Raw genomic sequence first — 26,064 nt, forward strand, 5'->3', positions numbered from 1 at the left:
TTCAGGGGCGGCTGCTCTAGTGTGACAATAGCTTGGGCCTTCACGGAATACAAATGGAGAGCGCGCCAGAGCAGACTAATCAGAAATGAGCTAAGGAGATCCACTGAAGAACGCAGGCAATTTCTCGCGAAACTGGATGGACGGGCAGTTCTGCGCACCCCGCGAGGCCCGCGAGGCCCACAATGGCAAATATGAAAAGGCTAGATGATATCCCCCTTCCCGGCCGAGGGGGATTTGTGCAGAGGATGCAGAGGAGCGTTAAGCTAGTGTAGCGAGTCCTTTTCGTTCAACACGGTTGGGTCCGACTGTTACCGCCTCCACTGCGGGCTGGCCAGTTCCCAAAGCAGTAGGAGCCCCCGTCCATGCAGATGTCTAACCGCAAATAAACCTTGTCTAGCGTCTTTTGACCCTCAATTTTGGGTTCATTTGACATTCGACCTTAACAGGGCTTTGACAGGCCGGATCAAATAGAGCCTCACAGGGGGGTTCCAGCGGCCCAATACTAGACCTTTTTTTTGGACCAGGATATTAGACTCCGGGATTCGACGGGACCCGATTCACGAGGCTGCCCAGAGCATCTCCTTTCTTTCCCACAGGCCGCAAGTTCTTGCAAGATGGCGGTCTTGAAACAATGCTAGTACTGGCGATCCGCCCCAAAAGACTATGAAGTGGCAGATGTGGCGTCCGACAAAGAAATTGTTTCGCACGTGGGGACGGGAACGCAATACCCACAGAAGCCACGGGACGGAATAATCGTGGAAGCGAGCGGGGTCAACGGCTCATGTCAGGCACAATTGCCGACCAAATCGAGTAGGAGTCGACATATGATCAGGCCAGATGGCAGCACACCACTCGGTATGGCAAGCCTACACCACCACCTGCCCAAGGCAGCGTGCTTCACCTTCAAATTGTTGGCCTGATATTCCATATGCGGCTCTGAGAGGCAGCTTGGACGCCACTGAGTCTGGAAAAGTCGAGCAGCCCTCGTGGGCGAGCCAGTTGATTCTCTGTGTCGCCACGAGGCCGATCCACTCTCGATGATCATGTCTGGGAAGTGGGTTTTAGTTGGCCACTCGGATGGAAGCCGTCTCAGCAATAGGGGAGCGAAGGTTTGAACCGCACTAGCATCACTCGATTTTTCTAGGGCTTCGCGCTCTACTCCGTACGAGCGGTTCTTGTCCCCTTGTGTAGCACGGATACACACGCCAAGGCGAACTTCGGATAAGACGGGCACGCAAACTACCGGAGAGGATGAAGAAACAGACTATTTTAATTGAACCCGGATTTTTTGGAGCCAATTTCCAAGACGGTGGCAATCGATTGATATTTCTGAACACATACAAAAAGGAAGCTCTTAGCTCTGCTCCAAGTTCTCAACCTTTCAGCTTTCGTCTTTGGCAATGCCCGCCTACGGGCTGAAGGATCTGAGGAACGGCGATGGGTGAGATGTATGTCCTCTTTTTAGGGGTTTGGGGTATTAAACCTTGTCTTCATCCTGGATGTACCAAAAAAAAGAGGGCTTCCCAAAAACGCATTATGCCTAAACCGGACTAATCTACCGAGCATCCCACATCACCTCATTCAACCGCAGAAGAGCATCCGCACTAGCCTTTTTTGCGGACATGAAGTCCTCGCGGTTCTCCGCGCCACGGGGCCCGCGCAGGATCTCCGAGAAACACAGATCCACCAAGACCCGTAGTTCCTCGTAGGTAAAAGGCTCGTCATTCCCAGCAGCCAATGCTTGCTCGCCCTGCGCCGCAAAGGTCTCCTTTTCCTCCTTGGCGTAGTCTAAGGCCTTCTCGGCGCCTTCGAGGAACCAGTCCAGGAACTTCGCGCTACGAGGCAGCGCGACAACTTCCTGGGTGGCGGGATTGGCGCTCGGGTCGATGATAATATTCTTGAGGTTCTGTTGGAGAACGAGCACATCAAGCTGGAGGCGCAGGGCACCGTTCTCGTTCATTGCCCCGATGAAGCTGGTGGAAGCTACGAACACGCGGTCGATTACTCGGGCCAGACCTGAGGTGATGAACCAGCGTTCAGCGGGGCCGAGGTATGTGGAGATGTTCGTGTCGAATGCGATGAGGTCGCTGTTCAGCTCAAGGATACTTGGCGACGCAGATGTGGGCGGATTCATGAGAATGTGCCACCAATTGTCTATCGTGCTTGGCACAGGGGTGGTGGGCTCTGAGTTGCGGTTGGGAGGGGGATTAGGACCGGACATTGTCTTCGTGAGCATGTGGATAATTCCGCACCGAATGTCGACGTGTAGAGTGAGGAGAGCGTTCGAGCCCAGAGTGTGGAGCGATCGAACAGTCTGGTCAAATATTGCAGCCGAATCATTATTGAGAGGGAGGTAGACTGGGGTGTTGAGGCTGTCTCGTCTGGGGTTTACAGCTCCGAATAAAGTCCATCTGCGCGATGGGCGGCCATTCCCTCTTATGCTTGACGTGCTTGCTTCTGTTGCAGGATCAATCACAAGTCTGAGCTTTGTGAGATGGCTTCCGAGCCATTGCTAGTTGAAGAGGTTAGTGGACACCGTCGTCTCTATGGTTCCAGTAGAATAGCCTACCATGCTGTTGTAGAGAAGTGAGAGGGCGACGACAGTCTTGGGGTCTGATATGATGTCGTATGGCTCCAAAGGCACGGCGGTAGTTTTCTTCAAAAGAAGGTCGATTTCCTAGGCCGGTTAACTTCCGGGACTCACGTCCACGTACCGAGGGCCACTCACAGTGTCAATTAAAGTCTGCTTGTTTGTGCCGGCACCTCCAATCCACAGCTCATCGACAATCCCATGGATATCCCCAGATTCAGCAAATGCAGCAGCAGCCTTTAATCTGACTGCACCACCATGGTTGCGAGCTGACACTTTTGTGACCATAGCTGGAAAATGATCAGTATTCTTCAACACTAGATTCTAAGACAAGCATGTCTTACCTTTGTACCAACCGCAGCATTTGTCATAGTAAGTGACAATCTGGTCAATCAGCAGCATTGTAAATGCTTGGTCATGCGGGATACTCGAAAGCATCTTGCTAAACTCTCTCACAATGGTCATAAATTTCACCGTGCCACGGAAGATTGGCCTTGGTGAAACTTGTGACCATTGAGGATCTTCGGTGAAAGAATCTGCTGCAATAAAGCTGAGCGTGCACAGATCTGTCACGGTTTCGTCTAGCTGAGGAAGGAAAACATTGACCATGAAGTCGTCGAGGAAGGAAGTCAATGTGCTCATAGAGATGTCTGAATCGGCCGGCACAATATCCTTTAGTCGTTGAATGAACGAGAGAGACGGTGGGAGCAACAGCTTTATGTTGAACACACTGGGCTCAAGTAGAATTTTGTGGCCAGTACCCGAGTTGCCCCTAGTAGTGACGGAGTCGTCGTTGGTTGCAGCCTTCTGTGTCGATTTCGATACAAGGCCAGGAACGGAGGATTTGAGGATTTCATCTAATTCATCCTGCTCTGCTTTCATCTCCGAGCTGTGTTCAAGATCAGATAGCTTGAACATTTTCTTCATCATCCACGTTAGCTGATAATTCTCCCAATCCGATTGGAAGGGCCGTTATACCTTGTTCTTGTCCCGATTGCTAGGGTGGAAATTCCGTCGCGTCTCTGCCTCCCCGGCCCGCGATCGGAAAGATGCCTCTCCGTCTGTCGCAAGGTAATCATGCAAGAGGGATCGGATCTGTCGACCGTCAGTATTGAACCATAGGCCTCAACAGGCGGTCACACACTTCACTCTGTAATAGTTTCCACAATTCCTTGAAGCCATCAGCAAGATTCGCACGGTTCTTCAGTCCCTCTCGTTGTACTATTCCCGAAACAACGTCGTGCACGACTCGATGGCTCTCGGCAATGGACTCAAACTTAGCATATAGAGCCCAGAGGAATTCGGAAAGAACGTGGCCGCGCTGTTCAATATTCTCGGTTGGGAGTTGAGACTTGAATTGATTATCATGGGATGAGTAGCTGCGGTTCGGAGTAGGATAGCGAGCATCGACCTCCGCGTTCGTTTTGTCGACCACTGCGAAAAGCTTTACCGGCAATCGCTGTTCAATTCGATCAACAGCGACGTTCAGATGACCCATCTTATTAAGCGCCTCGATCAGCAGCTGAATGTAGGAAAATGTGTCAGCTTCTGGATTTCGAGAGGCATCCTCGACCATGGGCGTTGATGCATCGAACTTGGCAAGGAAATTGTATACGGGACGCTCCCATGATCGGTTGCCGGTCCAACTCGTCGAATTGGCCTCTCCCTCTGCAACTGGAGGCTTCCAGCGGTCCGAGCAGTAAGGTGACTTGAGATATAGATGATCGTGCAACTCCTCGATCAGGATATCAGTAAGCGAGGTTTCTTGGTTATTGAAGTAGGCTCGGACGTCGGATAGTGCCCCAATTTCCTCAAGCTCTGACCGTCGTAACAACCGGAGACCTGTGTGGAGGACTTCCACTGCCGCAAGGAACCGCTTGTCGGAAATTCGAGACTCGAGCTTTTCTGGAAGAGATTGAATCTCTTCGATCTGCGCAAAAAGCTGCAATATATCATCGTACTTCTGAGACGACGTTGCGAGGCCTTTCAACTCCGGCTTCGTGGACAGTAGTCCACTCTTCGCATCTTCCAAAGACCCCCTCAGGTTTCGGACACGGCTCTGTGAGCTGGCTATATTGCCTTGGATCTTGTGGTAAGTACCAATAGAACTATTGAAGCCTTGGTGGTGCTCTAGAGGTTGATCTTGTTAGAGCGAGCCCCTTTTGCCGGACAATGGAAAGACTTGCCGTTCACTATCGATTTTAGTGTTCTCTGGATCTGATTGTACATGCGCAAAAACTCAGGTTCTCGATCCGCTTTACCCAAAGTGCTCGTATCCATGAGATTGAGAGCTACATTGACAGGTATGCATTCCGCATCTGTCATGAAATCCCAATCACGCTGGATAGACTGGAGAACCTCTAGAAAGTAGGATAATGTGTGAGAAACTTCTATGCCCTCTGATGGTGTAGGATATCTCATCTACTTACCCTCCACCGACATCTGTTCTCCCGAATCTTCTCCCGTATTGAGCACAGCACCTGGTTCCGGTGAACTCCTCTCGGGTCGGTGATCTGGCGCATAGCGAGGTGCGCTCGGGGGCCCACTCGGAGGAAGTCTATCGTTCCTCGAAGCTTGGTAGCGTCTATCGGGACTGGGGTTCTGCGGCGGTGGTCGGGCTCTTGGACGGGAGGCAGACTGCGGCGGCGGTTGCGGCGGAGGCTGCGGGTGTCGCGGCGGCGCATCGCGGTAATCACGGCCTGGACGCTCACGTCTGCGGTCTGGCGACGGACTCGGACCTGACCCTGGACTGGACGAAAGCGAAGGCTGCTGCGAAGGCTCAGGATAAAAGCCTCCGTAGCCACCAGGCCGACGCTCACCGCTAGCGCTTCGACCGCTATACCCACTCACGCCGAGATTCTCACTGCTGCCGTACCTACCATCACCATTGTCGTATCGGCCGGAGTCGGAGTACCCGTATCCATTGCCGTAGCCGCTTCTGCCACTCATGCCCGAGGGTGTGTCGGCGTGTTGATGGGGAACGTGGTGACCTGTGACGTGACAAGGGGGGTGCGCGGGCCGAGGAGAGGAGGATTGGATGTTCGTGTGGAGTTCAGAGACTATGGCTTGCGCGCGATCATATGTTCGGAGGGACCGGCGACCATTCTTGAGCACGCAATGAGCGACAAGGTGGTCGAGGATGATGCGTGGGGTGCAGTATGGTAACGGGGCGGGATGGGGAAGTCGAAGTCCTTGGGCTCCACATGAGCTTCGGCCCGCATTCCATGTGTTTGAAATTCATCTCGCAGAAGCGTCATCTCGGCCTCTTTCCTTAACTCGTGCAAAAAGTAGAGAGAACAGTTACTGGGGGTGAAATTGTTTATTCAAATGATAATTTCTATATTATATGCGCAAGTACATATTTCACTTGGGGAATTTGTCTTATTTCAACATCTTCGTCCATCAGAGGACCGGCATTTGCCTACCTTACTTCGAGATTGGCTTGGTCTCCCTCTCTAGCCACTTCTGAGTCAACTCGTCGTTATTGAAATAGTGGTGAGTCTTGTCCCAGATCTCTGCGTGGTAATCATTCACCCATTTGATCTCGGCATCGCTGAGCAGCGATGGCTCGATGAGGTTACGGCCGATCGGGGTCATCGTAACATGCTCAAAGCCGAGCCACTGCTTGTCTCCAAACTTCTGAGGAGTGTTGACCTCACGAGCCATGACGACGTCTGGAAAATATCAGTATATAGGAAGTTCGCCGAGTTCTTGGAAAAACCTACTCTCGATACGAATACCAAACTTGCCATCTTCGTAGTATCCGGGCTCTATAAGCATGGTCAGCAATGCAACTTTTCAGCGATCAATTTATGCGCTCACCGTCAGAAATGACGTTTCCGGCAGCAATTGGGACCTCGGTGTACTGGACGCGAGTTCCAATACCCATGGGTCCTTCGTGAACATTCTAATGAGCGTTAGTACAGGAGATCAATCTTGCAGAAACATGTATTTACCAGGTAGGAGCCAATGCCATGGCCAGTTCCATGAAGGAAATCCAATCCTTCTTTCCAAAGGAATTGACGTGCAAGAACATCGATAGCAAAGCCACTGGTGCCCTTAGGGAAAACAGCAGTATCAATTGCAATCATGCCCTTGAGGACGAGGGTGAAAGCACGCTTCTCAAACTCGGTAGGGGTACCGAAGTGGAACGTGCGAGTAGTGTCAGTGGTTCCATCAAAATACTGGCATCCCGAGTCGCAAAGATAGATAGCAGCAGGGTCAATAACGGAGCAGCTGCCCTTTTCTGGCTTGTAGTGGATGACGGCACCGTTAGGACCAGTCGACGAAATGGTATCGAAGGAAAGACCGGCAAACAGATCGTGCTTAGAACGAATCTGTTCCAGCTTGTCTGCACCATCAACTTCATCCAAGACAGTCTTCTTGTTGATCAGTTCATTCTCCAGCCAGGCAAAGTACTCAGTTAACGCGGCACCATCACGGATGTGGCAGGCACGCATGCCCTCCAGCTCAGTCTCGTTCTTGACAGCCTTCGCATCGGCGATGGGGCTACGAGTTTCTTCGACCTGCGCCTCACCTCCGAGGTTAAGACTCAGTGCCCATGAAGCCTTGTTGGACAACAAGAATTTTGTGGGAGTACCATCAGCGGAGTTGCTCCTTGCGGCACTCAAGGCTCGAGCATCCGCGAATATGGAATCGTAAGGCTTGATAGTCACATCACTTCCAAGGTGTTCTTTGACCTCCGGAGTGAGCTTGTCATCATCGACGTAAAGATCGGCAGTAGTAGGTGTAATCACGGCATAGGAAAAGAAAACGGGGTTGTAGGGGATGCTAGGAAAAAGGTTAGCAAGATCCAATAGCTATTTGGAAGACGTTTCATACTCATTTCCACGCAGGTTGAAAAGCCAGGCAATTTCATCGAGCATAGCTGAATCCTGTCAGTTGAAGGCGTTTGCATAAGATGAATTGGTCTGACGCACAGATGATGAAACCAGCCTTCTTCTTCGCCTCTAGCTCTTTGCGCAGATCCGCAATTTTGTCTTGGAAGCTCTTTCCAGCATACTTCACCGGGTGTACTCGCACTTTCTCTTGAGGGCGTGCGGGACGATCTTTGGCCCAGACAAGATCAACCAGGTTTTGCTGGATTCCAACTAAAGAGGATCCGTTCTTCTCAAGAGTCTCCGCCAGTTTCCGCGCTCCGGCTACAGATAGAGGTCAGCTGTGTACCCTATATAGAAGGGTGGGTGCACTTGCAAGCTGTGATCAAAGACGGATCCACTCCTACAGCTTTGCCCCCTTGGGCCTGCTCCGTGGTCCTACAATATGTCAATCCTGCCCTGATGCGACATTGGCGCTTATTCTTCATACCATTCTTGCCACGTGGGAACACCCTCGATTCCACGCTTGAGAAGAGTCCAATTGCTATCCAGCTGTTTGGCAGCCTGGTTGAAGTATCGTCCGTCGGTAGAGAGCGCCGCTTTGTTCAAAGAGATGACCGCGGTGCCAGCGGAGCCGGAGAAACCTGAGATAAACTCTGCGATTGGAAAAAGTCTTGTGAGTCAAGACTGCTGGCCACTATAGACGTTCAATTGCGATAGATCACTTGACTAACCTCGGCGGCCATCGCACGGGGCGATATATTCGGACTGGTGGCTATCCTCGGAGGGGACGACTGTTAGAAACAAGTTTCATATGTCAGCCAAGATCCGGGGGAAATGGGTATGGAGCGTTGACCGCATACTGTAGACATCAACCTTCTGTTCTTGCATCAACTGCCTGAGTCGCGCGAGGCGAGCGCCGGTTTCCACGGTACCCATGTCGACGGCGTAGCGTTGACGGGAGGTGGAGAAGAACCTTGGGTGAAAGGGCCTTAGCGATCGCAAAGAGGACCAGGGAAGGCGGGAATGCAGGAAAAGCATGGACGCCCAAAGCAGGATGCGCCAAGTCTCTCGCAATCCAAGCTTAGGTGGCGGGGTGGGCGGGGAGCAAAGGGCCAGCTGCGCGCCGATGATAGGCGGATTTGATAAACAGCTTGGTTGGCCGCTCCGAGCCGTCTGCATGGTGGGTGTTGTCGCCTTGTAAACCAGGCTTCCACTCGATGAGCACGTGCCGCATCAACATGTTCTTATATGAAGGTCTCTAGGAGTAGGCAAAGTATCGAATCATCGTCATAGATGATTGAGCACAAAGTTACGGAATCGATATTGAGCTAGAGCATATCTACAGGCGAGCATGTAAATTGACGATTATAGAAATACACACAACCAATATTGAGAGATGCACCTAACCACGCCCATGAGCCTATGGCTTCAAGGAACACCACCCAGTCATCGAAGAACACACTGGCATCTAAAGACAACCAGCGATTGATACATTGATGAGCCGATACGTGGAAACGGACACTTAATCACTCCAAGATATACCAGAATGAGAGTCAAAATTCGCGGTGTTTTTGCTCGCTGTTCTTGGCTCACTGTTCCACCGAGTGATTGTGACATTGCTAGATCCAGACTAGCCAGTTGTAAATTATGGGCCCAAAAGGCTTCTTCTCCCACAGCGAACTTGTCAACACAAAGCGGAACTCCCTTACATACGCTCATAGTACTGAAGTCATCACAGTCTACCCCTCATGAAAAATTGCGCCTTCAGGTGTCCCTGCGAAAGATTCTAAGCTCCGAGGTTATATCGCATTTCAAGGACACTTGCCGGACCTCATGGTTTGAGCTGAGACATGATCCACGCCGGGGTCTATTCATCGAGTTACTAAGCGGCCGAAATAACTCCAGGGCTCCGACGTCGGGTTCGCCAACCGTGTCATGGGGATGGACCCAGTAAACACACGATCAAGAACATCCTTTACTTGTGATGCTCAAATTCTCGTAGTATATCGGTGGCAACTGCATCGGAGCCCCTCGTCTTGGGGCTTATCTTAGCCTTGTCGTAAACGGATGACCTGCATTCCCGCTGTCAGGCACAGCCCGCACCGCCTCGTGTGGCGGTGCGTTGTAAAAATAAAACATCCCTTTTTTTCGCGCCTTACACGCCTGACGTGGATCGAGTGGAGAGATCCCAATGGGTACTGGCGCTACTGTGCATGCCGGCGCTCACCGCACAATGGCGCCGGCTCTATCGCTATTCCACCCTAGGGATACCTTCACACTTAGATATATTTTTTCCTTGTAACTATACAGATCTCTGGGTATCAACTGAACCTATGCCTCATATTTCAAATACTCCAGAGTCCCTGTTGCCTCGCTCAGATTCTCGGAATCCTGCCACAACCTGTAGAGGAATTACCTCCCAAGGTCGACCTTGCCGGCGTGCTTTGGCCACATCACCAGCTTCTTCTCCAGCCGTTCCACCTCGAAACAAAGTTGGCTGCCATGAGGCGCCGGATTTAGCTTCATTATATTGCTGGCAGCATAAGGAGCAGGCGATGTCGTCTGCTCCGAGTCCCTCCAACGTGCCAAATCCTCAGGCAAACTTGAAGCCAAGAACTAGCATTGACACGTTGATGGACCGACTCGGGGTACTCGAGATAAAGAATGAGGAGTCTTCAACCAAACCACGCCCCGGCCGGCAGACGGCCGAGAACAAGTTCAATGAAAAGCGTCGCCGCAAGAAGGCTTTCTGTTGCTTCGAAATTATAGATGAAGAAGGCGAGGGCGATTACAGACCATCGAAGCCCATACAAAGACCGGCGCAAAGCCGGCCTACGCAAGGACTGTCACCGGTGCCTCAAAAGCCGTATCAAGGAAGGCCCGCTTACGTTCGAGTTCCGTCTTCAGGGGAGAGGACTTCTTCATCTCCGCACTCTCAATCACATTCTCGACCTCCAAATCCAAGGAAATCCTCATCGAAAACCTCATCATTACTTTCATGGATACCCTCCGCGCTCTCCCCAGCAACGACGTCCCTGCTTCTCACAGAGCTAAATAAGCAAATATCTACAGCCGACGAGGAAGGCTATATATACATGTTCTGGTTGACTCCGCTCAAAAAAACACAGAACAACGCGCAATCTCCAATGCCGAAGGATATCGCATCTTCTTTACTTCCTCCCGCAACGTCAGGACATGCTCGACTCCGCCCACCAGGCCAACCTCGTAGCGTCAGTGATGCTATAAATAAAGCCCGAGATATGAATGCGTTGACATCAAACCCTACATCAACTGCGCCTGGTTCAATTTGTCTCAAAATTGGACGTACCAACAATGTACATCGACGGTTGAACGAGTGGACCCGACAATGCTCCCACGATCTCACTCTGATCCGCTATTATCCCTATACTCCTTCGTCTCCTTCCTCATCGCCGGCCCGTGGAAGCTATGGCCGGAGTACTAGTGCCGACGATGCTCTAGTGCCAGGGCGGAAAGTGCCCCACGTTCACCGCGTGGAACGGTTGATCCACCTCGAGCTTGCAGACTTGCGTGTACGGGATTTGGGTCGTTGTGACGATTGCGGCAAAGAGCACCGTGAGTGGTTTGAGGTCGAGGCAGCTAAGGAAGCACTACGCAGAGTGGATGCGTGTGTCCGAAGATGGGTTGCGTGGGGCGAATCCATGAAATAAAGAACTTAGTGGCCAAAGCTCTTAGAGGTTAGCCAAAGACATAGTATACTTTCATAGATCATAGACTCGGATTTCGCATGAAACACTTCTATATCCAGGATATATGTTCTGATGATAGAAAATGTTTCACAATGTCACCTCTTTCTCCATGCATTATCTCTTGTGTCATGTCTCTTCTGTAGGTTTTATTCAAATTGTACTCTCAGTATCATATAGTTTCGCTCCATAAAGATTTTTTAATATGGCAAAGACAAATATGTTCAATGATTCCTAAAGGTATCACCTGACCAAGATGCAAACAAACAACATACTATTAAGCTCAAACTTGTATCTTTATTAAACCCATGCTGCCACAAACCATCTTCAAGAAGCTGTTTCAAGTTCCATTCAAGCCGATAGAACATCCACACAATATGATTTTGTCGCAACGGTTCTTTCTCGCCAGATTTGGGCTCATTCAGGAAAAGGTATAAAATCAAGAGCATTTCCCAGTGACTGGAGTTAAAGGTCATCTTAGACTCTCAACAGCCAACAAGACACTGTTATAGCGGTAGCTGACTCTACTCAGCCTAGTTCCAAAACACAAATACAATCACCTCTTCTAGATTATCTACGATTAATCAATATGGTTTGCCCGTGGCACCTTTTTTCCGAATGCCCCGCAGCTTGCCCCAGAGGCGAGAACGCCAGACGTGAAGAGCGTGAGCTATCGCGGCGGACAAGTATTGCTGGTCCCCGACACGCTGACTGGCCCTGCAGAGATGAACGCTTAGTTGTCCTCGGCGACCGGGTAACTGGTTGGGTCCATGGTCTGGGCACTCAGGGAGAATGCCCAGTTGTTCAGGGCCTGATAGAATACTCCAAGATAATCAATTTGGGCCACGATACCGCGGTGGAAGAAAGAAACATGGTGCAGTCTGTTTCGAAAGAGGAGATGCACTATAGAACGGCCCAGCGTCTAGGACTGTATGGCATGTATGATACAGCTGCCGACTTTATCAGAAGCGAAATTATTCTGCCTCCCACGGACGAATGGCCTCGACTCACCCCACCTCCCAACACGTCACAGTGGGTGACCTGGGACCTTAACTTCAATGATCGGGGCGATGGGGTCTCTGGATACACCTGCCCTGGGATCATGGTAATCACACGTGTAGGCCACGCGAACCAAGAGTTGCCCCATGTCAATGATATCGCCATCAGTATGTATAGGAAAGCGCACGGGGACCTGGACAACTTGGCATGCATCTATGCTTGTCACATCGGAAACCAGCAGACCTTAGAAGTTATTCGAATTGTGCTAGGGGAGACTGCAATGGCACCTAGGCAGCTGAAGTCTTTTGGACGGCTCAGTGAAGAATTTGCTCGTATCGTGGGTACTCGCATTGGACGTATTGTTTCATATGGCATCATTAGAGCCTTTGGTCAAAATTCGATGCGCATTTCCCGGATCAGTGTCTATAAAGTCAGTGTCAACGGGTCGTGGAATCTACGCTTCGAGCTTGAGCGCATTGCTGCTCCTGGGCCTTATATGTGTTGGCACAACCTCAAGACTGGCGAGAAGAGGGAGATCACAGCGGAGAACAACCCTAATGACTGGCCATAGACTAGTCTAAGGTGGGGTAGCCAGGGGGGTGACTCCTTTACGGCAGTGGTTTACTAGTACTCGATTTTCTCATTTTCTTATGTCAAGACAGATTGCAATCAAACTGAAGTTCATTCTCTAGGAAATCTCTCCATTTCAAACTTGGAATTCCATTGTACCAGGTGGGTGCATTAATAGGGCATCCCACTTACATATCGTAGAGAACAACACAGCGCAGTGGCTACCCAAGCCTCGCTATCCAGGCCCTGGTAACATAAGACCAAACATTTCGAAACCAAAGGATATAGAATTATCCCAAATCACAGAAGCCCCGCAGTGTTATGCAGGTGTAACCCCCACAAAAACCCACCAGATGCCGTCTTGCATACTTGCCCAGCCCGCCAATCCGGGAGCACGGAGAGGGCACGCTGGGCGTGACAGCCTATGACATCACCCGGTATCTAATCGAACCCCAAAACCATCCATAGATTACAGTACATCCTTCGGTCTCATTCTTCTAGAAACTCCAATTGACCTCTTAACCTCTTAAATCAGCCTCTCCTTTTCAAGCTTGCCATTCCTCTCGGAGACCATCTACAATGTCATTCCGCCTATTCTCCCCTCCGACAATTGCCCGCATCGGTCTCGGCATGGGCCTCGGTGTCTCCGCAGCTGCCCTGTCCCCTCTCTCGCCCTTCCGCGCGTCCCCCCTGCGATGCGACTATGGCCCTCCTCAACCGCAATCCTCTGAGCCCGACTGGCTCATTAAAGACCCTCTGGTTCAGAAGCAAGGTCGAAGCGGCATTGCGGCACAAGCTAAAGCTGCGTTCCTGACACCGGAGAACATGAAGGAGATTAGCTTGGGCAGTGTTCTGGGCCTAGTGGCTGGTGTGGGATTGCGGGCTTTCTCTAGGGTATTGGTCGTGCTTTTGGGTATGGGTGTTGTCTTGGTTGAGGTACGTTTAAGCTGGATGTGGAGCGGATGCTCCTTCAATTCTTTCTTCTATTTTGGCTTACTGACTCATTGTTTCTAGTATGCTGCATCTAAGGGATATAACATCATTCCGGTCGAGCGGATTCAAAAATACGTGAAGAATGCCGATGTACGACGTGCGCTCTCGAGGCACCGACCCTTCAAGGCCAGCTTCGGCACTATGATGGCGCTTGCCGCGTTTGCGCAGTTCTAGAAGCCTACCCTGGCGAGATCATGTATATAGAACCAAAAAGGGAACGGAGTTTATTCCTAGGCTGTCAATTAGTTTACAGTCTACGAATTGGCGGGCAGGCCACTAAGCATAGCCAATACGAACTGGTAAAATATTTTGGTTTCAGACAGGGGGTATCATGACTTCAGCGATCTATTGCATACTATTATCACAGAGCAGGGACGAGAGGTCTTCGTCTTCATCCGAGCACCAGGTCTTCCAGCACACCCTCCATTTCATCGCGGGAGAGTGGTACGCCCAGAATCTCCATTCCGCTCGGATCCATCCGGGAGGTGATCATTTGGTGATCGTGGAACTCTTTCAACAGGGTCCGGAACATCATTTCTGAGGATGCGATGAACTCTTCTGTTGCTTTTTGATACAGTAGACGGAACTCCACGCCATGCTCGTCGCTGGGCTTGCTGTCTGCGCCGCCCTCGTCGTCTGATTGGTGGCCATCTTCCATAATGGTGATGACCTCTGTGAGCAGGAGACGGTATAGATTGCGCGCGTTCTCCGGAAGACTCTTGAGCACGAAGCCTACACCATCCTTTCCACCAGCACGTTGGCCCTTGCGACCAAGGAGAGCATTGACTTCTTCCACGACATCTGACTCCACGGCGAATGGTGTGAAGGTGGTGCAGTCGTGGAAGACGAGGTTCAACTGATCTCGCAAACTGATATCCCACATGACAGTGAAATTGGGCGTATCTGCAGTGAGCAGCAAACGGATTCGGGGCGTGGCTGCTAGGCGCGCAAGCAAAGCCTGGTTGGCTGCGCGACGCAATGGCGGAGCGTCAACGGAGTTAATGAGAACAGTTACCGGGTCCTCGTCAGCAGGCCTAGACTTGAGGACGGACTGAAGAAATTCAAGGACTTCTGTAGGCTGTGCACCAAGCTTTGAAGGAACATCTTCCCCCAGTAGCGCTGTCGCAATTGTAGCGAATATGGATCGGATGGAGACTCCGGGTGTGTAGCCATTGACAATGACGATGGGAGGAGAGGTCTTCGATGTAGACCGCTGATATACCCAGTCCGCGAAGTGTTGCACGAGCTTTCGTTTCGAGCCATATCCAAACAAGCAAATGTTGAAACCCTCTTCGAATTCAAAAGCCCATTGAGGGAATGAACGATGGTGCAATGATAACAGGTAATCTTTCTCATCCTTGCATGGATCCGTATGTTGAGCCATTTTGTCGAAATATTCTTCATGCGTCAACAGTGTGACCTTATTTAAAGTCGTATTAGACGTCTTGATAGTGCCTGCTCGGTTCTGGAAGAAGTAGCGCTCGTGAGGGGGCAGTTCTCCCTCAGGTGTAGGAGACCGCTTGTTCCTGGCACCCTTGGGCCGACCTGCCCGACGCTTTGCCGGTTTGGCATCTTTGTCTTTCGCATTTGGATTTTTCTCGGCATCTTCTACACTCTCCACCGGAGCATCGCTAGCTACCGCCTCCGCCTGCTCGTCCTGCAGAATCTCCTCTGCTAGCTGCTGTGACCCGTCCCAGGCAGTGTCCTCATTCTGCTCAAGTAAGACTCGGGCGCTCTTCTTCTTCGCGGATTGATCTGCTTTCTTCAGGCGCGCTGGGGTACCAGCAGTCGCGGCTTTGGGCTTTGCCGGCGTAGCGAATAAATTGCGGGCTTTCGATTTATGCGTCGGTGTCTTCAGACCGGATTCTTTCAACGGGGTTGCGGCGACGCCATTGGCCTTCTTAGGCGTTGACTGGCCTTGTTGAGAGGGCGGGAGTTCGTAGGTAGCGTCGCCGCTGGCGATAGGCGCGTGGCCTTTCCGGGCGCCATTGGTGGTCCGTTGTCGCTTCGGGGTGGAGGCGGCCGGAGGATCGTTCTCGAGGCCGGAGTCTGAGAGCTTGCGCTTCATGGTCGAGCGTCAGAGGACGTGCTTTGATGGAGAGGTCATGGGGAAGGGAAGTAACAATACCATTAGATCCGGAGAATGTGCAACGGGGACGCGATGCAAGGGGAAGGGTGCCTTTCTCAGGGGCTTGTTTTCGGTGGATCGTGCCGTCAATAGCACTTGCAGCAGACGATCGGCAAGTGGAATGTGACAATCGATAGATTGTCCCTGGGTTTGGGTTGGAAATATCGACGAGACACTGGAGATCAAAGTTGGTGTCTCCAGCCGCGAGTGGGTTTCTACGGCTCCACTTCGTATCTACACGCTGAGAGAAAAGGCGCGTCGTTGAGTATTCCCAGTTGAGGTAATTTGCGGTTTAAATAGGCGCCAATAGAAGGGGAATGTTTATCTATCCTCTTTCAAGTTTATATCGGATTCATCATTAAATATTGATTACGTATCTGTATCCATAGGTTTGTACTAAGCTTCAACTTTGGGTCGACTTTTAAGGTCATGTGAGCACGGCCGCGCTGAAGGTATTTTGTGATCATTACTGGTGCCATTGGAAGTGGCAATCTGTTTACACGGATTCTGCATTTTAGCTATAGAGTTCCTTCTAAGGCTGCCTTATTCAATATGCAAAGTCTGAGCTGGTGAAGTCTTATCGCCGATTAGACGGTGGATCATTGCCGGTCTCGGCCCTGGATAGCTTTTCGAGTTCCCACAGTGCGTTGACTCACTACCTCAGCTCCGATCGCATAACTTTCTTGGACTAGGCATGTATCCATGATCTATCCTTGACCCTTGTACAGCATCTATGGTGCCTCATTCCCCGGCTGCCTCAATGGCGGTTAATTCCTTTGCGCGTATGGCCAAGGGCCAGGTCCGGTGCTACTCCGCACCCTTGGATATGGCCATTCCTGCCTCTAAGCAGCGCTATATCCCTACTTCCGGCACATACCCCCAGGGATTCCTGGTCTCCGGCACCCATGTCGGAGTCAAGGCTTCAAACACTCGTTTCCCAGACCTTGCTCTTATCTCTTCTGAGACGCCATGTTCCGCCGCCGCAGTCTTCACCACCAACAAGTTCCAGGCAGCGCCGGTCCAGGTGAGCCGCGCGACCCTGAAGAGTCGCAAGGGACAGGGTATCCGGTCTGTTGTGATCAACTCTGGATGTGCCAATGCTGTGACTGGGAAGGGCGGATTGGATGATGCCGTCCAGATGGGCCACAAGGTAGATGAATGCAGCGGAGTTGAGAAGGATAGCTCGCTGGTGATGAGCACTGGTGTAATCGGACAGCGGTAAGGATCTCATCAACCCATCTGTGTTGAAGAAGGTACACTAATCGTCCGCTTAGGCTACCCATTAGCAAGATCATCGACCGTATCCCCACCGCATACGCCAGCCTCGACTCATCCCACGATGCCTGGCTCAGGACCGCCCGCGCCATCTGCACCACAGATACATTCCCCAAACTCTTGTCTCGTACCTTTACACTGCCTTCCTCTCCAGGCCGCACCTACTGCCTCGCCGGCATGACCAAGGGAGCCGGTATGATCCACCCGAACATGGCCACCCTGCTGGGCGTTCTGTGCACCGATGCTGCTGTCGAGCCTGCCGCCCTGCAATCGATCCTGAAGCACTCCATCTCCCGGTCTTTCAACTCCATCTCTATCGATGGCGATACCAGCACCAACGATACCATCGCAATCCTCGCCAATGGCGCCGCTGGCGGCGAGACCGTGCGCGCCCCAGGTTCTGCCGAGCCCAGTGCCGACTACCAGACGCTGCAGAGCGTGGTGACCGACTTCGCGCAGCAATTGTCTCAGCTTGTTGTCCGCGATGGCGAGGGTGCGACCAAGTTTGTGACTGTGCGCGTACGCAACTCACCTGACTATGAGTCCGCGCGCCAGATTGCTTCTACTATCGCCCGTTCACCATTGGTCAAGACCGCACTCTACGGTCGCGATGCTAACTGGGGCCGGATTCTCTGCGCTGTCGGATACTCCCAGGGTGTGCGTGATGGCACTGTTGTGCCGGAGCGCACCTCGGTGAGCTTCCGTCCTGTGGATGGTAGTCCGATTCTGAAGCTCTTGGTCAATGGCGAGCCTGAGGCTGTTGATGAAGACCGTGCCAGTGCGATCCTCCAGAATGAGGATCTAGAGATCGAGGTTGATCTCGGTGGTGGCGAGCAGGGTGCTGCTGGATGTGGTGGAGAGGATGCTGTCTATTGGTTCTGTGACTTCAGCCACGAGTATGTGACGATCAACGGCGACTACCGTACCTAAAAAGGAATTTCTATATTATATATTTCAGTGCTATCTTTTTCACAGTTCCATGAGAGTTATTCTCATTCAAGTTGTATGGTAGAAGGTTAGCCTCCGAGCTTTGGCTTGAAACTAGACTTACTGTGAGAACTCACTCCTTCTAGTAAGCCCCAACATATCCAGATCCAGACTGTCACTTTGTTTGAAATGTGAACGCCCAGTTGCAGGAATTCCCACTAGGATCTAGTAAAACTAACCAGGTTGGAGTGCGCAAGATTGTCAGTAGTAGGGAGATTATTTTCCGGCTCTCTGTTTCCCCCTCTACAACTACTTCGACCTTTAGGTCGACTGCCAGCTGAAAAATCTGACGACCGTCTACTGCAGCCTCATAGAATCAGCCCAGTTCAACCCCATCATCTCCTACCAAATAATCGCGCATTCTTGTTCTGGTTCTCAATCATCCCTTTCACAACTGGTCAAATTGTGTACCGTGCACCAGCTTTTGGCACCCGGTAGAAGAAGTCGAGGTCAAGGCAGTCAATCCAAATGGATTTGCTTGTTGCAATTCCCCCACCCCTCAAAGACTTTCGGAAAATTTATCCAGGACTTTGATTGTCCTCTTCATAGCTACCCGACTCTCAGTGTGTATATCTAGAATTTGAATACTGTACCCAAAGTCCCCTTGAACCCACTTGGAAGACGCTTGTCAGCTTGAAGAATCTTGAAAAAAAAAAGAGAAAAATATTCGATTTACCAAGGCTGTGTGATATGGGCTCTGTTTTCGAGCGAATTCTCCGCACCGCAATAATAACGAACTCCAGGCCAACCAGCTTGAAATCGAGGGTTAGCAATTAGTCAATCACGGGCATCCCTTTGCCCCCACTAGATAATAAGGTGATCCTCCAGGGCATCGGCTTGGTACTGGCTGCAGGAGGCGAAAACCGGCTAGAGGGAAATTGCGAACTTTCGATAGCTCTTCCGGAGACATTGCGAGGATACCACCAGGAGACCCGTTCTGCTGAAGCCTTTGAGTTTTTCTGTGAAGAGAAAACATGGACTCCCTTTAAGCGAACAAGAGCTCAACAACGAAGGGAAGCTATGAACCAGGCTCAAAATATGCTGAAAAAGACGCGAGGCATGGATTTATACTAATACAGCCTTCGAACACCTTCTGCATATGTCCTAGGAGAGACTAAGATCTAATATTACTAGTAGTGTGTTGGAGGGCAGATGGATCCCGATCGCTTGCCGAGAACCCTCGCAGTAAATTCACGTCCGCCACTTGGGGAGCCCACGTAAGGAAATACGCTTAATACGCTAATCTTGGCAATTTACCGCGGCAGAGCAGACCCCACGAGATACATTCTGAACTTTGGGTTACGCCTTATTCAGACGCACTTTGCACCGGGTCCTCCTAGTCATGATACCATATTAAGCTCAGGGATCTTCGGGATCTGAACGTACCAACCAATGACCTCATGTGGAATCTGGCAAACCTTCCCTTAGTCGTTATCTCGCAAAGCGCCACGAGTCATGAATCAAGATTTTGCAGCCCATTCTCTGCCCCCAGCTTGTCCGTGCACTTCCCCGTGGAGCCATGCAACCGTGGGATCCCCCATACCCCAAAATTCGCCTCCGTTATAAAAGTCTTCGACATCATCTCCAAGTCCCCTGATTCCCTTTCCCTGAGGAGTTCGAACTTTGGCCCTTGTGCTCAGTACCTGGAGCTCGTCTTGTGTCTTATCACACGTTATCAGTCGAGTGAGACCGAGGTAACTCGGGTCCTCGAGTCCAGAACGCGGGGAAGTCTAAAACCCTTTTGACGTCATTCCCACCCTCGAGTTGCTCAAGGGTTGCTGCAGATTGTCGGATTCAGAAGCCTGAAGTTGGGAATTCGGTAGAACAAAGATCCCCCCCTTCCATCGTCTGTTTGGTCTCTCGATTCCGCGGATCTTGTGGTTGGGCTCTGGTCACGTTCACATTCGTGGTCCCACCAGCCCCATAATTTCTCGCCGTTCACAGAAATCGCCAGCAGATAAAAGAGGGGACAACAGTCCGACGCTGCCCAACTTGGGGGTTGTTTGACTGGTATTCCTCCAATGGTCTAGACCTACATCCTGGTCGCGTACTTACATAGGTTCCTGCGAGGACAAGTAAGAGTTATCTTGCATAAAACGCACCTGGCGGTCTTCAAATGGTGTTCTCGCACGACTTCGTACTTGATTCTCGCTGTCCTGATTGACCGCCTCCCACACACCCCCACCGCAGCTTCTCTTAGCTGCAGATGCTTCCGTTGGTCCCCACCGACTCTAGTCTGGAGTCTACTTGCAAGGGGAAAAAAGTATCACGAGCTTTTCGGCTACGGTGGGCAAGTTGCGCTGGCGCTCCCTTTTTGGTCTATCGGGTCGGTGCCTGACTGGGATACCGGTTCCGCTAACAGATCCACTGCCCCTCGTAATCCGCACTTACTTTATTTTTCGTCTCGCGATAATAAATTGGACACCGACCAGCCCATTCAGACTTAACAGCTCTACTACCGTTGACCGAGATGAGACCTTTCCTGGCGGACCTACCCGAGGGCCACGGGAGCGTCTATAAGGAGGTCCGCTTCTCGCCAACTGCGACGCCGCTGCGCCGCGCACAGTCACTCTCCGCTGCTGGTCCAGCGAAGTCAAGATATAACCGGCCATCTATACTCGAGCGCGCAAGGACTATGGATTCATCCCATCTCGATTTGTCGCAAGATTTGTTGAAGAAACAGCAGAAGTATTTCCAGGCGGAAAGGGAGCTTTTTGACGAAGAGAGACGACTATGGGAGAAGGAGCGATCTCTCCTGAGATCTCGCATTGACGAATTAGAAGCCGTGATAAACGATCGGCGCGGAAGGCCTAATGGATTAACTTCAAGGCCGTCATTCGGATCACCCCCATTCAAAGCAAACGATACCAGGTTCCAGGTGGCCCAAGTGTGGGAGGGAACAAGCCCAGGGTCTATGCCAACAAGGGTCTTCAGAGACGGAGACGTTCCTGAAAGCGCCCACTCGTCGCCAATCGTCGAAGTCGGGATTCTCAAGGGTCCGTCCCTTGACGCCGCCCTTTCACCACAAGCATCGGCCATAGACGGCTCAGGCACGACTGTTAGCGTCCCAGTCCCGATCGAAAAGCTTGACAGCAAACTAGACGGGATCACCCTGAAGTCTACTGCGTTGCCAGCTGGGGTCGTTGCCCGGGTTATCACCCCACCATCCCCGTCGTCCCAGGACCCGTCCCCCTCGGGTGCCCCTTCAACCGCTGCAAGGCCGGCGGAAATAGAACGCCGAAACAGTCTCAGACTGAAGCTGTCAGAGCTTGGCCCGCCCAATGAGAACCTCGTGAGGAATGCCGGGCATACTCCAATGGCGATCATCGAGGCCGATGGGAGCCTGAGGACTACCCAGGAGGCCACCCCTCTCCCCGAACCCCAGGAAATCGATCTCGAGGAGGAAGCCCCTCTGGCTCCCGCCGCAACGCACCTGCAGCCGTCGGAGAATGCGCAGTCCTATTTTCCCGATGTCCCTGACGATCCTGCCCTGACTGGGCCCCTTGGTCTCACCAACGACGAGGAACTGGATAACAGTTTCCTCAATGTTCTGGATCAAAAACTCTTGGACCAGGCTAGGCGCATCCTTTCTACGGACGAGTCGGCTGACCCCAACGAAGAAGATTCAGAGTTGCCTAGCCAGGGAGAACAGGAGCCGGAAATCAAGTTCAAGAATTCCACTAATTTTGGCACTGCCTTTGGGACTGCCTAGGTTGAGTTTTCGATAGCAGGCAATACTGGGGGTTTTTTTTGCCTCAAGTTGCTCACGCTAGTGGTTCACAATTTTGTGACATATCGAAATTGGTTGCATTGTCTGGGCTATTGGCTGCTTTTATTTCCCTTCGTGGGTTGCCATGACCGTCTCTCATCTTCCTGTCTGACGCCGGCCTGGTTAGGGTCCGGGCTTGTTATTTGTTCAACATAGCGATTCATCATGACTGTACGAGATATCCTGAATACCTGCCAATGAATAAATTTCTTCAGTTTCGACTTTTTAGCCCTCTTTCTCACGCGCCGGGTGGGGTTGCAGTTGACCGTTCGAGGGGCCAAGGCTCAAAGCCATAACTTCTCCTGTGACTTACAGATATTGGCCTTCCTTGCGTATGATGTGTAAAACAGTACAGTGCAGCGTTTCAGTGCCCACCAATCCCAATGGAACTCCTGCAGAAGGGGAGCTTAATCAAGTGCTGCCTATGAACCGCCCCTTGCATGGTCTCTGCAACCCTCCCATGTTAGTCCCACGTGTTGCTCAATCTCCATGCTACTAACCATAGGACGGAAGAAAAGCCAGTCCACGCTAAGCTGAGGTTATGCTAGCTCGGATACTCGGCTGCGGGCTCGTGCATATGCTTCAGACGGTAGCTTGGACTTCGAGCATGCATTTCTACGCCTAGCCCGGTCTTCTGCTCACGCCTCATCCACAATTATGGCTCAACTCAAATTAAGAAATGGACCTCTCTCACACAGTTTGTCTTTTATCGGTTCTCCGTTTCTTGTCCTTTGTGGTGCCTTGCCGATCCTATGATCTTGTGGCGGCCCTTAGAGAAAGCCACCAAGGGCTAGCCTGTAACCTTGCAGCTACTTTGTTCCTGGCCCTGGATCCCCTCCATGATGACCCCTCGGTCGATTGCTCCTGAGCGGGCTACAGAGAGAGACGCAAAAAACTACATAAGGACCAGGAATCTCGTTCATCTTCTCATCATCCATCCGACACGACAACAGTCATTCGCTCTCTCAGCCTCTCTTTTCTCACTCCATTCGCTTCGAGCTTCCGGCCTCCTACTCTTCAGACGTACATTCTTTACAGTCTATACTCATCTCCCTCATTCAAACCATTTCATTCTTTGAATTATTTCATACAATGTCTCCCAACGCTTTCAGCCTCTCCTCGGCCTTGTGCCTTTTCCTTGCTCTCGGGCCTGCTGCCGTCCTGTCGGCTCCTCAGCTGGTAAGTCTCCGGAACACATGGGCCGTCCTTGCATCGCCAGTCTGAAGACTAACATTTCTTTTTATAGGGCGGCTTGCCTATTCTTGGTGGTGACAACACCGATCCTGCTCCTACCACTGGTGACAGTGAGCACGATGCTGGCGCTGGTATCGCCGTCGGTATCCCCGGTGGACCTGGCGTTGTCCTGGGCGCCGGCGACCATAGCCAGCAGCACGGCCCCTGTGGCCCAGGCGTGAACTCTCAGCACGATTCTGGTGCTGGCATCCTCGTCGGTATCCCCGGCGGACCCGGCGTTGCCCTCGGTGCAGGCACCCACGACCAGCACAACGCCTACCCATGCCCTGAGCCCGAGATCGTGGCCACTCCTGTCCCTGTCGTTGTTGTCCCTGGAGCTTCTACTACTACTCAGGCCCCTGCCGTTCCTGTTGTCACTGCCGCTCCTCCTCCAGTTGTCCCTCCTCCAGTGGCTCCTGCTCCAGTGGTTCCTGCTCCAGTGGTTCCTGCTCCAGTGGTTCCTGCTCCAGTGGCTCCTGCTCCAGTGGCTCCTGCTCCAATGGTCCCCTCTCAAGTGGTCTCTCCTCCCACTTGGACTACTCCTATCGTCATCCCTACCACAACTGCTCCTGCCTACATGGCTCCCTCCGTTGTCCCAGTCCACTCGACTCCTCTCATCCCTCGCCCTGGACCCTCAACTACCCCCTCCATTCCCTCCGGCATCCCGGCCTACAACGCCGGCTCGGCCATCTCCCCGAGCTCCTCGCTCCTGGCCCTCGCTCTTCCCATCGTGCTCGGCCTCTTCTACTAAGCGCAAGATCCTAAACGACGGAAGCGAGGTTTCATGATGCCTATCAGAATCACCGAGCTCTTGCACATTTTACGCGGGAAACGATCTGTAATCTTTTTCTCTTCCTGTCTACTTTTGGTCTGAACTTATTCCGTTGTATTATGCGATTGTGCCACTTTCCTAAATACCTGTTTGGCTCGTATATGAGAGCCTTGTCACTATTACTATTGGATTGGGGTTCTGTTTTTTTTTGGTCTCTGGGAGTCGGGCGTGCTATGCACATTCCGCGCGATAGTTACTTATTGCTTTTACTGTTTTGGAATTTCCTTGTCATACTATATGTATCGATATACTTAATGCTATTTTCGTCTACTACTTCATCATGACTCCAAATTTCCAGTAGGTGGTTCTAAGGACAAGTATTCATCTTGAGTCGTTTTGCTACCGCCTGATCTATACCTGGAATTCGCGCATATCATTGGCTGACTGGGCGATCCCCCGCCTGGGCCCGTTTCTGCAGCTTGTAGACGCTAGGGGGGCTGCAGAAGGGGTTAACGCTCGGTACCTCCGCGGAAGGACTTGAGCTTCCCAAGGTCTGAGCTAAAAGTGATCTATCGTCTTTCAACAGGCTTCAATAGTATATTCATCCCTGAAAAAGAAACAGATGGTGTGCTTGGTAATTCGCAGCTGAGCAATATAACTTAATGATCACGTTCACAGCCAAATAGTCAATCTATTATGGAGGGGAAAGATAAATGGTAGAATCGAACCAACATCACAAAAAGGAAGACCCCACGTAGGGGCTCATAGAGCCTGCAGTTGAAAACGCCGAAGTCATAAAAAATCGTCACATGCATATCGCTTATCCAGGAGTGCGGAGAACTTGCGCCAAAGTAGCCCAAGCGCACTTCCAAGAGGTCCAGGCGGATATAAAGCAAGGAACATTGAAAGGAGAATATCACATTCCATCCCAAGATCCTCCCTACACTCCCATCGTAAAGTCATGTTCAATACCAGGTGTTACGCTGGCAATAAACTTTAGAAAAACAACCAGGTACTGATCCACCCGGATCGCAGACTGCTCTTCCTCATCTGGCTGAAGAACCTCCCACTCATCACCCTGTGCATGCTCGCCAAGCGACAAGCCCTTCGTGTCATCAACGAGGCCGGCAAGACCGCCCTCGCTTGACTTGAGTATCCGGTTCGCTTCTTCGCGAGACTGGGACTGCTTAAGTTTTTCGCGGCGAGACTTGAGGGCTGCGTCAGCTCGGTCGAGAAGTGTCTTCATCACTGAGGCGTGCCGGCATGGATGCACGGTTGCCATCTTCACGCTCCCGTCGAACCAGGGGAAGTCTTCCAGCGTCACGGTCTTGTCTTTGTAGTCGCCGACAATGTCTTCCATCATCAGGTGTGGTGGTAGTGGCTCCGATGGCGAGAGATATCCAGACAAGTAGAGACGTGGCGTGCGGTAGAAGTTCGAGTATGTGATATACAGCGTGTAGGTGCGAAGCCGTCTGCAATGACGAGATTCATTAGCAACGAAGGAGAACCACGACATCGAGCAACAATGTGGATCTTCTTGGGGAAAAACTCACTGCGTTGTGTCTGACTGCCCCGCAGGCTCGCGGATGATAGCTTCTTCGTCATCATCCTCATCTTCCATATCTGGGATTTCGTCGTCCTCTTCTTGCTCGCCGACGTTCCCTGACTCGTCGACCGTCCGTACATCGCGGATCCGAGCCTCCTGCTGATCTCGGTCGGCCCCTCCGCCCGTTCGTAGCCAGCCGTCATCGCCATCGCTGCCTGGCTCTCCCGCACCACCTTCGCCAGCTAACATGTCGCGAACGATCTCATCTTCGTGGCCCGCATCTCCGGCAAAGTTGTCATTCAGTCGGCGGTGACATGGCACTCCACGAGTAACAAGGAACTGTTTCCCGTCTGGGAGGAAAGAGACTCGCTTCGCCGGACTGGAGGCGTCGGCCCAGGACCATGTGGGGAACTTGTAGACCAGGTAGTCGCCTGCAAGGACAAACTCCTCTGGTGTGATCTGGCCTGTGTTTCGGAAAGTAGAAGTGCGCGAGACTGGCGCTAGCCGGTCCCGCCAGGTAGAGAGGGTAGAATGAAGGATATTCATTGTATAATTGTATGCTTGCTAGATGTTGGGGAAGTCGAGGTTGAAGTGGGGAGCGATTACTTGATAAGCGGTGGAGCACATGATCAGCCC

The 26,064-nt window shown here is 51.8% G+C and overlaps 9 protein-coding genes across 9 annotated transcripts; 6 read left to right on the plus strand and 3 right to left on the minus strand.

Moving 5' to 3' along the window:
* Window positions 1-1,555: 1,555 nt before the first annotated feature.
* Window positions 1,556-8,610, minus strand: N7468_003525 (exocyst subunit SEC8; the record flags this gene model as incomplete). Its single annotated transcript, XM_058472822.1, has 17 exons — window positions 1,556-2,512; window positions 2,570-2,677; window positions 2,729-2,880; window positions 2,935-3,511; window positions 3,569-3,685; window positions 3,735-4,720; window positions 4,852-4,950; window positions 5,020-5,798; window positions 6,021-6,264; window positions 6,316-6,360; window positions 6,413-6,497; window positions 6,547-7,381; window positions 7,433-7,478; window positions 7,531-7,752; window positions 7,941-8,084; window positions 8,163-8,222; window positions 8,292-8,610. The coding sequence occupies 17 exons, from the start codon at window positions 8,608-8,610 to the stop codon at window positions 1,556-1,558; spliced, it is 5,775 nt and encodes a 1,924-aa protein (XP_058331825.1).
* Window positions 8,611-9,644: 1,034 nt separating this feature from the next.
* On the plus strand, window positions 9,645-11,120 carry N7468_003526 (uncharacterized protein; the record flags this gene model as incomplete). Its single annotated transcript, XM_058472823.1, has 1 exon — window positions 9,645-11,120. One exon carries the CDS (start codon window positions 9,645-9,647, stop codon window positions 11,118-11,120), a length of 1,476 nt encoding a protein of 491 aa, XP_058331826.1.
* A 625-nt stretch (window positions 11,121-11,745) lies between these two features.
* N7468_003527 (uncharacterized protein) lies at window positions 11,746-12,726 on the plus strand (the record flags this gene model as incomplete). The annotated part of the gene is made up of 1 exon (XM_058472824.1): window positions 11,746-12,726. One exon carries the CDS (start codon window positions 11,746-11,748, stop codon window positions 12,724-12,726), a length of 981 nt encoding a protein of 326 aa, XP_058331827.1.
* A 578-nt stretch (window positions 12,727-13,304) lies between these two features.
* On the plus strand, window positions 13,305-13,892 carry N7468_003528 (uncharacterized protein; the record flags this gene model as incomplete). The annotated part of the gene is made up of 2 exons (XM_058472825.1): window positions 13,305-13,661; window positions 13,740-13,892. The coding sequence occupies 2 exons, from the start codon at window positions 13,305-13,307 to the stop codon at window positions 13,890-13,892; spliced, it is 510 nt and encodes a 169-aa protein (XP_058331828.1).
* A 217-nt stretch (window positions 13,893-14,109) lies between these two features.
* Window positions 14,110-15,786, minus strand: N7468_003529 (origin recognition complex subunit 2; the record flags this gene model as incomplete). The annotated part of the gene is made up of 1 exon (XM_058472826.1): window positions 14,110-15,786. One exon carries the CDS (start codon window positions 15,784-15,786, stop codon window positions 14,110-14,112), a length of 1,677 nt encoding a protein of 558 aa, XP_058331829.1.
* Window positions 15,787-16,606: 820 nt separating this feature from the next.
* N7468_003530 (bifunctional ornithine acetyltransferase/N-acetylglutamate synthase) lies at window positions 16,607-18,051 on the plus strand (the record flags this gene model as incomplete). The annotated part of the gene is made up of 2 exons (XM_058472827.1): window positions 16,607-17,064; window positions 17,121-18,051. The coding sequence occupies 2 exons, from the start codon at window positions 16,607-16,609 to the stop codon at window positions 18,049-18,051; spliced, it is 1,389 nt and encodes a 462-aa protein (XP_058331830.1).
* Window positions 18,052-20,578: 2,527 nt separating this feature from the next.
* Window positions 20,579-21,820, plus strand: N7468_003531 (uncharacterized protein; the record flags this gene model as incomplete). Its single annotated transcript, XM_058472828.1, has 1 exon — window positions 20,579-21,820. One exon carries the CDS (start codon window positions 20,579-20,581, stop codon window positions 21,818-21,820), a length of 1,242 nt encoding a protein of 413 aa, XP_058331831.1.
* A 1,149-nt stretch (window positions 21,821-22,969) lies between these two features.
* Window positions 22,970-23,861, plus strand: N7468_003532 (putative cell wall protein; the record flags this gene model as incomplete). The annotated part of the gene is made up of 2 exons (XM_058472829.1): window positions 22,970-23,056; window positions 23,124-23,861. 2 exons carry the CDS (start codon window positions 22,970-22,972, stop codon window positions 23,859-23,861), a joined length of 825 nt encoding a protein of 274 aa, XP_058331832.1.
* A 961-nt stretch (window positions 23,862-24,822) lies between these two features.
* Window positions 24,823-25,974, minus strand: N7468_003533 (ATG3/ATG10 family protein; the record flags this gene model as incomplete). Its single annotated transcript, XM_058472830.1, has 2 exons — window positions 24,823-25,354; window positions 25,436-25,974. 2 exons carry the CDS (start codon window positions 25,972-25,974, stop codon window positions 24,823-24,825), a joined length of 1,071 nt encoding a protein of 356 aa, XP_058331833.1.
* Between the last annotated feature and the right edge of the window lie 90 nt (window positions 25,975-26,064).

Source organism: Penicillium chermesinum, assembly GCF_028974085.1.
Source record: "Penicillium chermesinum strain IBT 19713 chromosome Unknown utg000003l:1.0-5111272.0:1.0-5115320.0, whole genome shotgun sequence".
Classification (NCBI taxonomy): Eukaryota; Fungi; Ascomycota; class Eurotiomycetes; order Eurotiales; family Aspergillaceae; genus Penicillium; species Penicillium chermesinum.